At 39.2% G+C, this 16,395-nt stretch overlaps 1 protein-coding gene across 1 annotated transcript in view; it reads left to right on the forward strand.

The window, feature by feature from the left end:
• DIP2C (DIP2 disco-interacting protein 2 homolog C (Drosophila)) overlaps positions 1 to 16,395 on the forward strand; it is a gene marked incomplete at its 5' end in the record, with an annotated part of 80,332 nt that overhangs the window by 16,442 nt on the left and 47,495 nt on the right. The window contains 7 exons of the mRNA XM_009870886.1: positions 2,786 to 2,987; positions 5,102 to 5,211; positions 5,911 to 5,991; positions 9,684 to 9,807; positions 11,352 to 11,473; positions 14,136 to 14,247; positions 14,367 to 14,476. Coding sequence (XP_009869188.1) covers positions 2,786 to 2,987; positions 5,102 to 5,211; positions 5,911 to 5,991; positions 9,684 to 9,807; positions 11,352 to 11,473; positions 14,136 to 14,247; positions 14,367 to 14,476 — 861 coding nt within the window. The remainder of the gene's footprint in view (positions 1 to 2,785; positions 2,988 to 5,101; positions 5,212 to 5,910; positions 5,992 to 9,683; positions 9,808 to 11,351; positions 11,474 to 14,135; positions 14,248 to 14,366; positions 14,477 to 16,395) is intronic.

Below are 16,395 nucleotides of genomic sequence, written 5' to 3' on the forward strand. Positions count from 1 at the left end.
GTAATGAATTAACGTATTATATACTCTACTGTCAAAACCTACCAAAGTCTCTTACTAAACAGTTTCTGGCACTGATATGTAGTTGACCTCATGAAAAGTAGATGTATGTATCTGAGCTAGATCTCCAGATTTGTTTTGTATTTTAATCAGTGGGAGAGAATTACGTGTTTCTAGTGCACCATGTTGATAAATTAAATTAATGAAACACAGCCTAAAAATGCTGATTTCTTTCCACTGAAATAAAGCAGTTGATTAGCTCAGATCTAAGTATCTGCAGTGAGGTTATCTGCATGGAGGACACCTATTGGAAGGAATACCATTCCAGCTCTTTGGATCAGGCAAGGCACAGAGCATTGTGATGAAACACACCTTAATGGTGGTGTTTGACAGCGTGACCAAAAGGCAGAAGCTACTGAATACTAAAAAAATCTGATCTTCTCCTTACACACAGCAGTCAAATTTAAGGCAGTATCATTACCTTAATCAAAGCTTTTTCAGCTCTAATGTCCACCCACAAAACATTAGATCCTTTAGACAGCAGTCATCTTCTATCTCCTCCACCTCCATGGTTAAGCCTATCCTCGCTCAAAAGCAATAGGTTTAATGGAGATGTAGTCAAACTAAGTCTCAGCTCTGTCTACAGCTGGTCACCTGTTACTTCCACTTTCCAAGCTAGAACCTCTAGCTTATCCCTCACACAGAAAGCCTTTGAAGCACCTCGTAGCACCTGGGGCAACTGTTGTAGAAGGAAAGGCCCATACATCGATATCAAGTAGCAAGCTCTTGAAGAAAAGGTTGAAATTCTGCATTTATTGCTTCTCCTGTTTTGTCAGCTGAGCATTTTTGTGACTTTTACTGAAATCATGTCTTACACCATCATAACCAGTAGAATTCAGTACTGAACACTGTGGGAGTCCTCTGTCAAGTTACTCCTGCCAAAAGTCAATCCTGTTATTGTGAGTGTGATGGAGTCACGGCAGTGCCTGAGAACAGCAAGCCATGTATCAAAGTACACATATGTGTGGCTGCTTTCATCACCCATGTGTGAAGTCTGCAAGTCTGGCACACGTCCCTATGTGAACGAGATGTTTCTGGTTCCGCTTCAGCTGAGAGTGAAGATGGAGGACAGAAGCCAAGAACATGTGGGGTGTTTTGTGCCTCCTTCCCAGTCATAGTTTTAGTGACAGATGTCAGGAAGTGGTGACCAGTTTTATCTGAGTCATCGACTACTGAGGAGCAACATAACAATATCACACTAAATTGCTGCACATTTCTCATGATATTTGTGAGACTCTTCTGACACCCTGTGTGTGCTGTCCTGGGCCAGCCCTGCCCTACATGGCCTGGTTACCTGCCCTGTAACAGTTTTCCTTCAAGCTGGTGTCAGGTGAGGATCCCATGATTTACTACAGCTTTTCAGAACCTACAAATAACATTATCATTAGGAAGTTATGATAGTTTCTGCCAGAAACATGAGGCATTGTGTGCTGCCTGTCCATATATATTTTGCTATTACTGATCTTTTAGGTATGGTGTCTGCAGATCAGTAACAAGGTCTCTCAATACTACAGTGAGATCTACCACTGCTAAAACTGCAGTGTTTGTAGAATTAATATCTGCTTTATTATTCTTTCTTATGAAATTTTGTGATCAAATCAATAAAAAATGAAGCAAACATGCCAAAAGCAAAGCATTGCTTCGAGTTTCTGTAGAAGTAATCAGTAATTTACTGGTCAACACTTCAGTACATAACTAGAAATGATTATTTGATTCTCAGAGTATGGATTGTATCTTCAAGGCAACAGATGTATGTGTTTGCATTTCTCACAGTTAAAAATTAAAATGCAAGTTAAGTAAAATGTATTTTTGAACATTTTATTACTCATTAGAGATGCTGTCTGTAGTTTGTTTCTTGGTCTGCATGGATGTCTGAAGTTGTTTTTCTAATTCGCTGCAATTTTTGTTGCCAGTGTAAGGAAAATAATTAGTTAAGATGTGTACAGATTTAAAATCTAAGTGCATGCTTATTTATGTTTACCTAAATAAATTACATAGATGCTCTACATTATAGATTTCTTGAAAGTGATGCATTTTACTCCACTTGTGAGACAGTGAGCTTGTTACTATAGGGTTCAAAGATGCTTATTTTTCAAGTGTTCTTTCAACAGATTTCTTTTCAAGTGGATAGTTTCATAGCTTTCCCTTATATTGTTCTCATTTCGTATTCGTGCCTGACAGTCTTTTATGCAGTAATCATGGAGTGAAACAGTTATTATCTTAGAAGAAAAAGTTCAAATTCACAAGCTACATACATCAGTAGGTATATGATGATATACATGTAACCTCTGAAATTTTGGTTTGCTCTGCGAGGTGGACTGGATGTTAAAAGAATCCTTTGAACTTTAATTCTGGAAAGTGCACAAGTTAAAATCAGTTTCACATGGGTTGCCAGCCTGTCTTTGTAGTAAGTCTCCAAGATACGTGCTACTAACATGTGCCTGAGAGAGATGCCTAGGTAGCATTTCTGAACAGATTTCTGTGTATTTATCACCAGGTTTTTGTTGGCTTTTTTTATCTTCTGAAATGAATGTAATAACGTCAGTGTTACATTTCCCTCCACCTGTTCCCAGTGAAAAGATGCTCCTTATCACTGATGTTGCTGAAGTGTCTTTCCATTGCCAGTTAATTATTAGGGTTGTTTTATGCAGTAACTCGTTACAACATGTGCTTATTAGAATGATGACAAATTAGCCTTTCATTAAATTCGACTTCCTGCCTTTTTTAGGCTATTGATAGTATTCATCAAGTGGGAGTCTACTGTTTAGCTCTCGTACCAGCAAACACGCTTCCCAAGACACCGCTGGGAGGAATACACCTGTCAGAAACCAAACAGCTCTTCTTGGAAGGATCCTTGCATCCTTGTAACGTGCTGATGTGTCCCCACACATGTGTGACAAACCTGCCTAAACCAAGGCAAAAACAACCAGGTAAGATGAGTGGAGGCAAAGGGACCGTGAGTTAATGCTGTGAGTTCATCGTACTGTATGGAGCGAAGTCAGGTGACTGTTAATGCAGGTGCAAGTCAGTTTGATCTGCTGTTCCTCTTAAATGTTGCAAGTGTGTTAAGGACATCATTGGTTTTGGCAGAAGCTGGAGGTACCTTCACAAAGAGTGCAAGGAAAAATGCTGCAAAAATCGTAAGTTCAATAAAGATGAAGACATATTTATCCCTCTACGAGACACTGCTGGCACCACATCTGGAGTTCTTTGTAAATTCCTTGTTAGTTATGTTTAAAGAGGATTGGCTGAGACCGAAACAAAGAAAGATAGAATCTTGGCTTATTTGAAGGCTGAGTTTGTAAAGTAGAAATAGAGAGGAGGAGGGCTGTTGACACTGAATAACAGTGTTGGAAGAAGAGTAACTACTTTAAAACTGGTCGTGAATAAATGAAATCCAAGAATGAGGATAAGGGGTTTTACCTGAGTAGGGAGGTTCTGGATTATTCTTGCAGAAGTTGTATTTGAGGGAAAGCCCTAACTAGTTTTAAGATGTTTTTTCAGAAGTTCTGACACACTTCATGAAGAATAATGAATGAAATGGTACAACGAGGCACTGACTCAAGACTGAGGAAGCTCTTGTAGCCTGCTGTAGTCCAGTCACTGGTTACTCATTCCCAATGACTAAGCAAATTTTAGCACACTTTTGACTTTGAATCTAGTTGTAGATTTTAGTGCTCATGAATTAGGTTGATTTCAAAAATTTCTGGATCTGTAGCCTCAGGCTTAAGACCTGCATTCAACTATATTAGACAAACTGTTGATTACTCTCCGCTTTGAAAACCAGCTTGGAATATGAAGTATTATTCCCTCTGGATCTGGAATATGGGGACTGTCCATCATGATTTCACTTCAAATTTGCCAGAACTATCAACTTGTTTCTTTATTTAAAACCTTTGGATGAATGTTTCAGAAATCAAAACCATAGTCGCAGTTTACAGATACTGGGAATGTCAGAGGTTAAGAGTGAATTCCACTAACTAAACTAAAGCGATGAAGCCTTTAACTGCAGTGCTCACTGGGGCATTTCCTTGTTGCTGCTTTGCAAAGTAATCCCTGAATTAGGATCAGTGCAGAATTAGGATCACTGATAGATGCATTATATATATCACATTATATATCACATTATATATCGCTATGGTAAAAGCAATACCAGGAACACAGAAACCAAACCAAAAGCATCACGTTCTTCTGTTTTGCATAGTTGTGACACACCCAGAGATACTGCTTTCATGTTTTTGAAGCAGAGTAGTGTGGAGATGTTGTTTATTGCCATTATCTGGTTACTTACACATCTGGTATTTTGATACTTATACCATGTACCCTCACTGAGGCAAAGCCTGGACTTCATAGACTAGAAGTAAAGCCTGACATCAGTCGCTGTTTATCAGTAACTCATGCTAGAGAAGCAGAAAACAAATGTTGGCAGGAGCATAAACGGTATCTGCAAGACAGGTGTTTTTCCTAATGGCAGCAACAAAACATCAGTGAAATCTGCCTCATGGAGAAGTGTCAGCCATAACATCTTCTTTCCTGTAAAGTCAAGTTATTTTTCTTCAATCTCTACCCTGTGTTAATTGACTTGCCTATATTTTATCATATGCACCATCTGCCTTTTTAATCTTTGTCATTTCATGTCTGTAGTGTTACAGAATTGCTACTACAGACACAACTCAGCCCAGGGAACAGAAGAGAGAAATCGTAACATTGTCCCTGAAGCCTGGATACATCTCATCTAGTTGCAGGCACCTGAATGTACCTGCCTAACTTAGGAGCTGAGTTTTCCAAAGATGTGATGTGTCTCTGGCTGTAGGAAGCCTGAGCTAAATGGGCTACTCAGTTAGATGTGTTTAGAGGGGATGAATCCATGCCTGCGTATCTTCCAGCTACTCCTGGTCCATCAGCCAAAGTTTTTTACCAAGAAGTGGGCTCAAGGTTTGGTGTTGGGGAGAACAATGACGAAAATACCATGTAATGCAAAAGAAATGAAAAGTTACAAGAAAAGCATTTTTATTGCACTTAGCGCATTTCTGCTTTATTCTAGAAATTGGCCCTGCCTCTGTGATGGTGGGGAACTTGGTCTCTGGAAAAAGAATTGCACAGGCCAGTGGTAGAGATTTGGGGCAAATAGAAGATAACGACCAAGCCAGAAAGGTAATCTATTTTTTTCTGATATGGCTTATATTTTGCTAGATAGCATCAGCACACTTAGTATGTAGATTGTGTTATTAGTAGTAGTAGTACTAGTATTGCAGAATTGATTGATGGCTTTTTTTTTTTAATGCACATTAAAGTATTTCAGAACCCCACTTACAGATAACGATGAAATAGACATGAGGAGTATTAAGTGCATTTCGTTTGTACAAATTTATTTTATGAATTTACATGGGACAACAATAATAAACATGACTGTTCTTTTGATCCTGTAAAGTTAAGCTCTTTTGGAGGCTTATGTGAGTAATTAAATTAGCAAGTTTTAAGCTATATAAATATTTAAATATTTATAACAGAAAGGAAGAGAGGAAGCTAAAGAAATAAAATTGTGCTTAAATTCAGGAGATTAGTAAGAACTGTTTTATTGCTTTGAAAGTATATGTAGTAATATTTCGTAATTCCAGCAGTTGTTTCTCTTTCAGAGAGACCACTCGTACCATGCAAAAGCACCTTGTGCTGATGACAAGAGCACCTTGTGTGATGACAAGAGAACTAATTCATGTTTAGTGCTTTTGGATATTGATGTAAAATGTGGCATATAAATAAGACAGATGTAGCTAAACTGGCAAAATTAGTTATCTGCTTTTCTAAAGCCAAAAATTTATTTAGTGTCATGACTATTGCTCTGCTTTATTTTAGTTCCTCTTCCTCTCGGAAGTGTTGCAGTGGAGAGCTCAGACAACTCCTGACCATGTGCTTTACACTCTACTTAACTGCAGGGTAAGAAGCTCGGGCCATCGCTCTGACAGGCTGTGATCTGGAAAGTGACACACTGGTATTTCAGCTCCACCTGCTCGTGCTGTGGCTGAACGCAACCTTTCTGTTTCTTTTCCCATTAATACTAAGCTACTATAGTTAATGTTCACTGAAGCAGAAAGGGAACAGTTGTCAAAATATAGATTGCTTTTGTATCAGACGACGTGCCTTACAAATTTCTCATTTCTTTTTCCACCACATATATGTTGCGGGTGGGCTGACACTGCAAATCTATGTCAGTGCTGATTGTTACTGTACCAAAGAGTAGTATTTAATACTGCTTACCATCCTGATTTCCAATTTGAAAAGCACAGGTTTGGCAAAATTAAAGTGCTTTTCATAAATAACATAATAATTGTTGGGTTTGAGACTAGACCATCTGGGGAAGGTGTGAAAATGGATAAAGGAGATGAAGAAAAGATGTATGTCAAGATTTCAGCCAGGTCTGCAAAGGATCGTTAATAAGTCTCTCTGCATAGCCTACTCGAGGTGCCATCCTGGCATCTCATCTATTCTCAAAAATGAATTAATACATGCTACATGATGCAGAACCTGCCTCTACTAAGAGTGGATGATTACACCCTTCCCAGTTGATTGTCAATGACAAACCATTAATTCCCAAGACCACTGTGGAGAATGAATGTCTGATTTCACACCATCCCACCACAGTACATCTAGACACATCTGTCAGAACTGGGAAACGTATGTGGTGTGTGAAGGTCTCCAGGAGAGAAAGGGCCTGGACCAGTGCTATTGTCCCGGGCTACCTGGAGTGGCTGGTGCTGACTCAGCCCATGGGGTCCCTATACAGCTTGAGTGGGTTCTTAACTCCAGGTAGTTTGTGAACCTCTGTGAAATTATCACTTACTGTGTTTACAGGGTATGCTTCCCCAGCCCATATTATAGTGCTGGTACTAAAGTTCAGTTTGAGGCTACCAGCAAGTCATTAAATAACCTTTTTAAAATTCAGTTTAATAGCTAATATTATGTGAATATGGCTAATATTATGTGAATATGTGGAACTTGACAGATAATAGTGGCAAAGTAGAAAACTTGAGAGGCAGTGCTGTTTATAGATTCAGTATTACACCACTAACATAGTGCATTGTTCTGTCCTGTAAGTAAGGAGCAAAGACGTTGTGAGAAAGAGGAGTGACATGGACTGTCCCATCTCCTCCTCACAGGCTGTTGCTTTTGAGCTCTAAATAAAGCCAGACTTCTCATGCTGGCGGGAGGGTTCATTCAGTGGGAGGGAAGGACACAATGTGCAAAACAAGGATTACCAAAGTAGTTTGTTGTTCCACAGAAGTGAAAAATAGTTGAAGGCTGAAATTCAGTACTCTACTACTCTCAGTGTGGAGTTACCATATGAACTTTGTTTGAGAGATGTAAATGCTTTCTGGAGAGATTTAATGTTTTATGGAAAAGAGTGACAGGTTTGGGGGGGTTCAGCCTGGGCAAGTTTTATTAGCCATCTTGAATTTTAGTTCTGGTTTGTAACTTTTCTCTTTTTGTCTTCCTTGTGTGTTGTCTGTACACTTTGTTCTAAAAGGCAGGCATCTTGCAGTGGATGACTAATAGAAATCCACTGAGATTAGTGTTTTCCTGTAACCCAAGCATTTTGAGCATTTGAAATATTTCAAAATTAGCGCAGTGCATTTTTTTTAGCATGGGTCATGACAGATTGCAACACCTTACCATTGCAAGACACCTCGTACAAAAGACCCAAAAGGGAATAGTTGCTTGGTGCTTGCCAGAGATCTTGTTCAACAGCAGGATGCCTCTTCCCTGCGATTCATATAAACACTCACTGCTGCTACATGTGCAGCAAGTGCCAGAAGTCTTACATGTAAACAGGTTTTGCATGAATCTACATGATTGCAGAAGTTCCCTTTCTGTGTCAGTGTGGCCTGTGCTTCTGCTGTACATGGGGGGTACATAAAGGGTCCTTCTTATCACGTCTTTACAAACAGACAGTCTCTTGAAAGAAGTACTGAAGAGTTTAAACATATTCCCGCTGGCAGGTCTGCAGTGACAAAGACACCCAGACCTCAGGTCACTTTGGCCATATTTGGGGCTGGACAGACAGAAGCCAGCTCTGGACTAGCATCCTTATAATTGCACATGTCTTTAGAGGAAGCTTTCATAGTGAAATAGTCTTCAAGTTGTTCAGAAGACTGATTAAAATTGCCTGAAGTGCATTTCAGTAAGTATGGTTGCTAAAGATGGTGAAAAGGAATGCTAAGCCCGGTCTTTGTCCTTTTGATTTTCAGCTAGGTTGTCCTCTTTGTTGACAGTTTATTATAAGGTTCATAAATGCCAAGTGATGCCTGGTAACATGCCACTATTTCCAGTGCTAAACCTTTATCAAACTGCACTCTCCTCTCGGAAGTTTGCAGTCAATAAATACTGCTGTTGTGTGAGGAATGGTGGTAGCAATTAGGCTAGATGCTTATTATTCCTTGCCTTGTTAAAACACAGTGTGAAGAGTATTTCTTTAAAACAGTAGACCTTCTTGCTTTCTGTCTCAATAATGATAGTGGTACAATATTTTTTATTGCATTTTTGATACCATTGTTCTTTTTAGGTACATATATATATATTCTTACCTTTTTCCCTCCACTTTTTTCAGACTCCCTATTTTTAAGTGAACTTAGTGCTTGTGATAGGTTCCACATATAGCATAGCAGTACTGGAGGCTGAAATCCTCTTTTTTTCACAGCACAGTGCACAAGCAGAGATGCAGCCCTCCCTGTACTGCTCTGTCCCTTTATCTATCCCTGGCCAGATCAGCTCTCGGCACAGTCAATCTGTCTTTCACAGTCATTTTTAGACTTCTCTTCTGAGGTGTCAGCTGTGGTAGTGAACTTTGTGATCAAATGTACATATTTCTCTAAATGTGCCTTTGTGTGTGTGCATATATACACAGATAAATTTAGGAAATGCAAGAATCGTAACACTCATCCAGTTTAAAAGACTGCATCGGTTTGATAATTTGGGGATTGGCACTGTTTGAAGTGCTTCAAAAAGCTAAACTGAAGCGTATCATCACTTTTTTTTTTTTTATTTCATGCTAACCAGAGTTGCTCAAATTCAACAAATGCCTTTCTTATTTCATTTACATGCATGTGCTTAGCTTTTGTTCCAGGCTAGTTCTTTTCCCTGTCACAAAGCATTATTTTCTCCTGTGTCTTTTGTCTCTTGTCTTTCAAACTATTTCTGCTGTGCCGTTTGGCTTCTCTCCAGCATACAGACGGCAAAGTGCAATTTTCAGGATTACTCTCCACAGATTCTCCAGATTGTTGTGGAGACCATAAAGGCACTTTCCTGGCTGTGGCAGAAATGCTGCCTGCATAGCAAGGGAAGTACAGGTTACCTGGGTGTTAGCGTACTACTGTTCTCCCTTGGTTAGAACCAAAACATTGTTGAGGGCAGAAGGTACAGAGAAAGGCAAAGAGGACATTCCTCTCCTTTACAGACATATTTTTTTACTCTTCCAACTACAGTTTGGCTTAAGGCTGAAGGTTTCTGTATTTAAATTCATTGCATGACATATTGTGGCTGGACCTGGTCCAGTAATTTCTAAGGTGCAGAGGGAAAAAGAGGTTCAGCACGTTGCATTATCCTCTGTGACATTTATCCTTCTTCCTGTGCAGGGAACAATAGCCAACTCGCTAACATGTGTCCAGCTGCATAAACGCGCTGAGAAGATAGCTGTCATGCTGATGGAAAGGGGACATTTACAAGACGGAGACCACGTGGCTTTGGTTTACCCGCCAGGTAAAGAACTACTGTGTCTGGTACCTTGGTAGGTCCCACTGTGTTGGTGGTGTTACCGACCTGGAAACCTTGTTAATTGGCAAAACACAAAATAATTGCCTTATGTACTTTTCAAAGGGGATCGAAGATAGTTAAGAGAATTTCTCTTTGCGTATACGCGTAGATACTGTTCCTTTGAGTTCAATTTAAGATTAACCTGTGTTTTTAAAACCTGTCTCTTACAAACAGTTTTAATTTGCTAGAAATATACTATTTTATGAGCACACAGTTCTGCTAAAATATTGCATCTGCTGAGCGTTCTTAGATTCACCTGTTGAATTCCCTCTTGGAAGTGCTGCCTTTTATGAGCAATATCTAGGAAGTAATCCATGTTTTTAGAGTATAAATATGATGAATAAATAGCATATGATTAAGAAATACCAAATTATAGTCACTATTTCCTCAATAGATCTTTAATCTAGCCAGCTCTCTTTGGCTTGGATTTTCATCCCTTTAAGTAAGAGCTTTTAAGCTTGTGTTAACCCTTGTTTGACACTTATAGGAGTAATTTCTCAGTGGTTAATATGAGAAAACCTCTTCTACAATGGAAGACTGGTATTATAAATGTAACATTTTATTTTCTGTATTTCACTTCCCATGAATAACACATTTTACTGAAGGAACAATAACCTACCACTACTGCAGATCCTTTTTCACTGAAAGAATAAAACAACCCAGAGAGGTTGTAGAGTCACCTTCTCTGGAGACATTCAAAACCTGCCTGGACACCTTCCTGTGTAACATTATCTAGGTGTTCCTGCTCTGGCAGGGGGATTGGACTAGATGATCTTTTGAGGTCCCTTCCAATCCCTAGCATACTGTGATACTGTAACCCCAGTTTTTGTCTTATCACAGCCTGTGTACAGCACTAGAGAGCTATCAGACAACAGGATTCAGGAGATCTTGGCTGGACTTGATGATGTCAGAGGTCTTTTCCAACCTCAATGATTCTGTGATTCTGTGATATTTGTCCTGTTGTCTGTTCAGTCTCCTTAGATATCTTGAAGTGTGCTGTCTGCAATCTGTTGCCTGCAATCAATATTTATATAGAATAACCCCTGATTTCATGTTAGAAGCAGGATTTCAAAATCATGACACCCTTTTTTTACTGTAAAATTTCAAGTAGATATATCAACACTGCATATCTGAGGTTAAAAATGACACGAGAAAGACAATATTTAAGGAATCCTCCAGATGTGTTTTCTGCAGCTGATAGAAACAGGTTAGTTCCTGATCATAAAAGCATATTTCACCTAAATGATGGTATCTGGCCACAGCTTTGTGTGTTGCCTTTGGTTTTTCATGCTCAGAACAGTACAATTGAAAAGAATCAGTGAAGCTGAACAAATACTGACAAGGGGCTGAAAAAAGAAGTCTGTTAAAGGGCTTAGTCCATCATTTAACCTTCCGAGTTGAGTTGCAAGTAATATTTGTGCTGACATAGGTGTCTGTGATTAAACGATTTGATTTTCAGGAGAGGATTTTTTGTTTTGTTCTTCATGCAGGAATAGACCTGATTGCCGCATTTTACGGATGCCTGTATGCAGGCTGTGTGCCAATAACAGTTCGACCTCCACATCCCCAGAACATAGCTACCACGTTACCTACAGTGAAGATGATTGTGGAGGTGAGCAGACACATGAAATTGCACAAGTAGATTAAACGGGCAATGGATTTGCACCGTCTTTAGGAATGGTAACTTCAGCAAGTGGCGGTGTAGGTTGAAGAGTTGTATTCTTTCCAAAGGTTCAGGACTTTGTTGTGTTGCAGAGTCAACGCTGCTTGACAGCACACAACCTTCTGACTTCCCCTGTCACATTTTGCCACAGTTATGCTACTGCTTTCAAGAAATATATTTGAAGTGCTTTCTTGAATTTAGCTCTATGCCAGGAATGGTAGGATTCTTCTCCTGGCAATGCTACACTGACTATTGAGAAAAATCCCAACGGAAAGCTTAGCTTGACCTGATGGTGATTTGTGCACAGCTCTGTACATCTAATTGTTTCGCAGTTTGAAGCAATTTCAAAGTCCTGTTGTGAAGATGTTGGTCTGTACTTTGTTTCGCCTAGAGAAGTGTTACTCAGACTCTTTCATTCAGTGCTTTCTTTTGGTATTTTGGCTTTATCTAATAATGTTTGGTCTTTATTGCACGTAAGTAACTGTATTGTCCTTGTTACTGAGGGAAGTAAAATGGCTACAAAGAGATAGCCTTTTACATCTGATGGTTTCTAACCTATTGATTGGAAATTTGAGTCTCTGAAAAAGCAAGCTGAAACAAAAGTGGTATTTTCAAGTAATAAGTAGTAAAGAGTTATAAATTGTGGCTTTCCTTGTGACATCTTGATGCAATCAAGTATCAGTAGGAGTATGAGAAATCGTCCTATAGTCTTCAGGCTCTCCTTATATAATGTTTTGGTACTCATGAGTTTAAACATCAGTTGTTAAAATTACAGAAGTGATGTAAAATGTGTTGATTTTCCCTTGATGTTTAATAGCCAGACTAGATGTTTGGTTTCGTGACAGATTTAAGCTGACTTGTAATCATTGTCCCTTCAATAGACTAACTTCAAATAAAGTGTTGAAATTTATTAACCATGTTAATGCCAGTTTGACTTAGAAGCCTCTCAGCTCTGTTTTATACCGGATTTTCTTTAGTTTTTACAGCGACACAAGTTTGTAGAAATTTATGTATTGAGGCTGTTCCTTCATTGCCAATGCAGTTGTACAAATTTCCTAATGTAATGAGGTCAAAGCCTGTCCTGGCACGCTGTATGTCTACACGGTGACTTTTGAAGGCAGTAAGAATGACTTCTGAGCAAAATTTGGCCTACATGATTGTGTTTTGGTGATGAACTTCTAACTGAACATTACTGAGCCCCATCTCAAGCAGTTGATAACCTGTAGCTAACATGTCTTCTTTGTCCTTCCCACCATCCCTATGTGTTCATCTTGGATTTGCTGTTCTCCAGACCTTGACATTCTATATTTTAGTGAAGCTCCTGATCTTCAACATAATATAATTCCTGAGAGGGCTAGTAACAACTACCTCTTGAAATTTCTTCTTGTTTTATGGCTTCACTGTATCCCAAATCAAGATTTCCATAGATTTAAGATTAGCCATGTAAGAATAACCTTGCCTTGCCATGACTGTGACATGATTGGATTGAGGGATGCTGTAGTATCTTCATTTGTCTTCACATTTAGCTTGAAATATGTAGGTAATCCCAATCCTGAAGTTAGAGGAAGTTAGCAGAGCTTGAGTCAGTGCTTGTATGCTTACAATTTCTTCATGTGCTCTGTAAAGTTGCCCTCCATGAGTTTACTGTCAACAGAAGCTGATCTCTTCTGCTCAGTGGTAGAATTTAGTGTATGTATGCATACAGATTTCCTTAGTAAAAGACAGCATCATTTGTCTTCCAGAATTTTGAGAATCTGTGCAAATATTGCATTGGAAATTCAGTGTATAATTAAATATTTTGGATTCCTCATGTAAAAAAATACTCTTGGCAATATTTGCACAGATTCTCAAAGAAGACAAATGATAGTGCCTTTTTAGTTTTTCGTCTGTACAATCTTCAGTGCTTAACATATTTATGTTTGTCTGAATGGTTCCTTATTTAAATCCATTGTAATCAGTAAGAAATATTCTTGTAGTTGCTACTTACAAATTTTTAAAAATAGCAACTCGAAAAGGATAACACCTTCAGCGTGTGTCATCTGAATTCCAGTGCCGATGGTATTTGCAGTAAACTCACCATTTCATTTCTTAGTGCAGCTTGCACAATTTCTGGTCTAGAGCTACTCTTGCTGATATCAGACAAGTTACCAGTGGATTATCACGGGAATTAGAAATATATGGCTAATGTAAAAGGACTTAAGATAGTCAAATTATTTATATAATTGTCAGGCTAAGTTTTGGGTTATGTGAAACTGTTGTTTATAAACAAAGATGTATTACCATCACATAGGAAATGTTTTGGTCACTGTCTTCTGTACTGGCATTCTGGGTTGATAACTGATATAATGTGTTGGAGAAGTCTAACGATTAAAGTACCTTTAGTTTAATTACAGCACTCTTCTCAAAGTGCTATTTTCACATAATTTGTAAAACTCACGTGACTCTGCTTTGTGAGCTGCATTTTTTGTGTGTCTTTCCACCTCATGATTGGAAAAAAAGACTAATATACCTGTGTCCTGTTCTGGCAGAAAATAAATCAGGGTCGTGCTCATTTTCATGGGAGAATTAATCAGTATCCCTTTGTGTTGTTATTTATTTCTTAAATTCCTAGGTGAGCCGCTCTGCCTGCTTAATGACTACACAATTAATATGTAAATTGTTACGGTCACGAGAGGCGGCAGCAGCAGTGGATGTCAGAACGTGGCCTCCGGTACTAGATACAGGTGAGCACAGAGGCTAAGAGACCTCCGCGTTTTCTTTTACCGCTGTATTTGTTGAGTACTCAGAGATCTGTCTGTCATGGGAGTAAGACACACGCATTTTCTTTCTCTGTTTTCACTAGACGATTTGCCAAAGAAGCGACCTGCACAGATCTACAAACCTTCTAACCCTGAAACGCTTGCTTACCTTGACTTCAGTGTCTCCACAACTGGCATGCTAGCAGGGGTAAAGGTAAGGACTTCTTGTTAAAGCTGGCATTCCTACTGTCACACCTGGCTGGCAGGTGGTATGCTACTCCTGATCTGTAACTTCTCTTGATTTTTGCTAATAGAAATCAGATTGATTCCTCTCTTCCAGTCATTATTTGATTCCATTCACATTAAATTAATTATTATATATTCACCATAGTACTGTGGGTGGCAAGTTTAGCTCCTCTGCTCCTCCTCAGACTAAAAATTTTGTTCCAATACACCTGCAGATCGTAGAGTCATAGAATGTTTGAGATTGGAAGGGACCTCTAGAGATCATTTTAATCCAGCCTCCCTGACTGTCACCAGGGACACCACCTGTTGACTAGATCAGATCAGGCAACACATGGGGACCGGACGGGAATTGAATCTGCAACCTTGGCGCTGTTAGCATCACACTCAACTGACTGAGATTGTCCCCTTCCTCTTGACACCCACCCCTCAGACATTTGTGTACGTTAATAAGGTGCCCTCTCAGCCGTCTCCCTTCAAGGCTAAACAGCCCCAGTTCTCTCAGTCTCTCTTCACAGGAGAGATGTTCAAGTCCCTTTATCACCCTCGTAGCTCTCCATTGGTCTCTCTCCAGTAGGCCCCTGTCTCTCCTGAATTGGGGAGCACAAGGCTTGAATTGGGGAACCCACTAGTTTGTCTGGCTGGAGCAGTCTTCAACTAATGCATCTATTATTTACATTTTATGAAGAAAATAGGACTCAGTCATCCTTTTTCTACTAGTTCCAGTGCCCACGCATTGTTTCTTCCTTATTGCAACCCAGCCACTGGGTACTGGTTTTCAATATTCTCTTTTTATTGCAATTAAGGGAACTCCAGATATCTGTGGTATGTTCACCTAGTACAATACTAGAGTAAGCAGCAAAAAATTCGATGATGGGTTTATTTGATAAGTTCAAGCATCTCAATTCTTAAAATCTCTAGTCTGCCGTTTTCCCCAGCCCTCTAGCCACAATTCATCAGAACTATTTTAACTAGCTGCTATACTTATGTATTATTCCAGTGCTGGTTTTACCACCACGCAGACAGAAGCAAAATCACTGTCTCAATTTTACCTGTTACTTCCTTAGTCTTACCTGTTGCATATCCAAGGATTATGATTGGTTCAGCAATCTCTGCTGATGTACAGCCTGTATTGAATTCTTCATACTCTTCGGCACGATCCATCCATTTTCAGAAGTTGCCAGCATACTTTACAAACACAGAAACCATAATTTTTTCAGATGGACAGTCTGAAGGACAGAGCAATGAAGTGACCAACCCGAGGTCAACTGATTGTTAAGTGGCTGAGCTGGCTGATGGTCACATATTGGACACTCACGGAAGATTCATTTCATCTAACTTGAAATAGCTACAATGCCTAAAGATTGTGGACTAGTCCTTGGGCTCCTCAATAATCCACAGAGAGAAGCAGGGAATTTTAGGATGTAATTTATCCGACTTATCTGAAACGTCTATTTTTGAATGGGGTGAATGTCACGTAAGTCTTCATTTCGTCTAAACCGAGCTGTAAATGACTGTTTCAGATGCAGTCATCCGTACTAAATCAGGTCTGAATTCTTACCTTATCTGACTTGCAGAAATGGCTACTAACCATGCAAAGTCAGGATTTGAAAAGCTTCAAAGACAGTCAAAAGTCAGGACAAGTCAATGAACCTGGTTTTAATGTGGCTAAAGGGAAATCCAGATAAATCCATCAAGGAATTCTTGATTAGCCTGTGAAATCTGGGTCACAAAGCCTCCAGGTCACTGACTGAATGAGCTTACGTAAACAGTTACCATTTACTAGATCATCACTAGTGATTAATTAATTATAAAAGGATCATAAGAGGCCACAAGGCTTATATTCATAGTGCAGTGGTGTTAAATTAAAAAAATGACTAAGCAATGTAT

This window comes from Apaloderma vittatum, unplaced genomic scaffold (genome assembly GCF_000703405.1).
Source record: "Apaloderma vittatum isolate BGI_N311 unplaced genomic scaffold, ASM70340v1 scaffold11826, whole genome shotgun sequence".
NCBI classification, from domain to species: Eukaryota; Metazoa; Chordata; class Aves; order Trogoniformes; family Trogonidae; genus Apaloderma; species Apaloderma vittatum.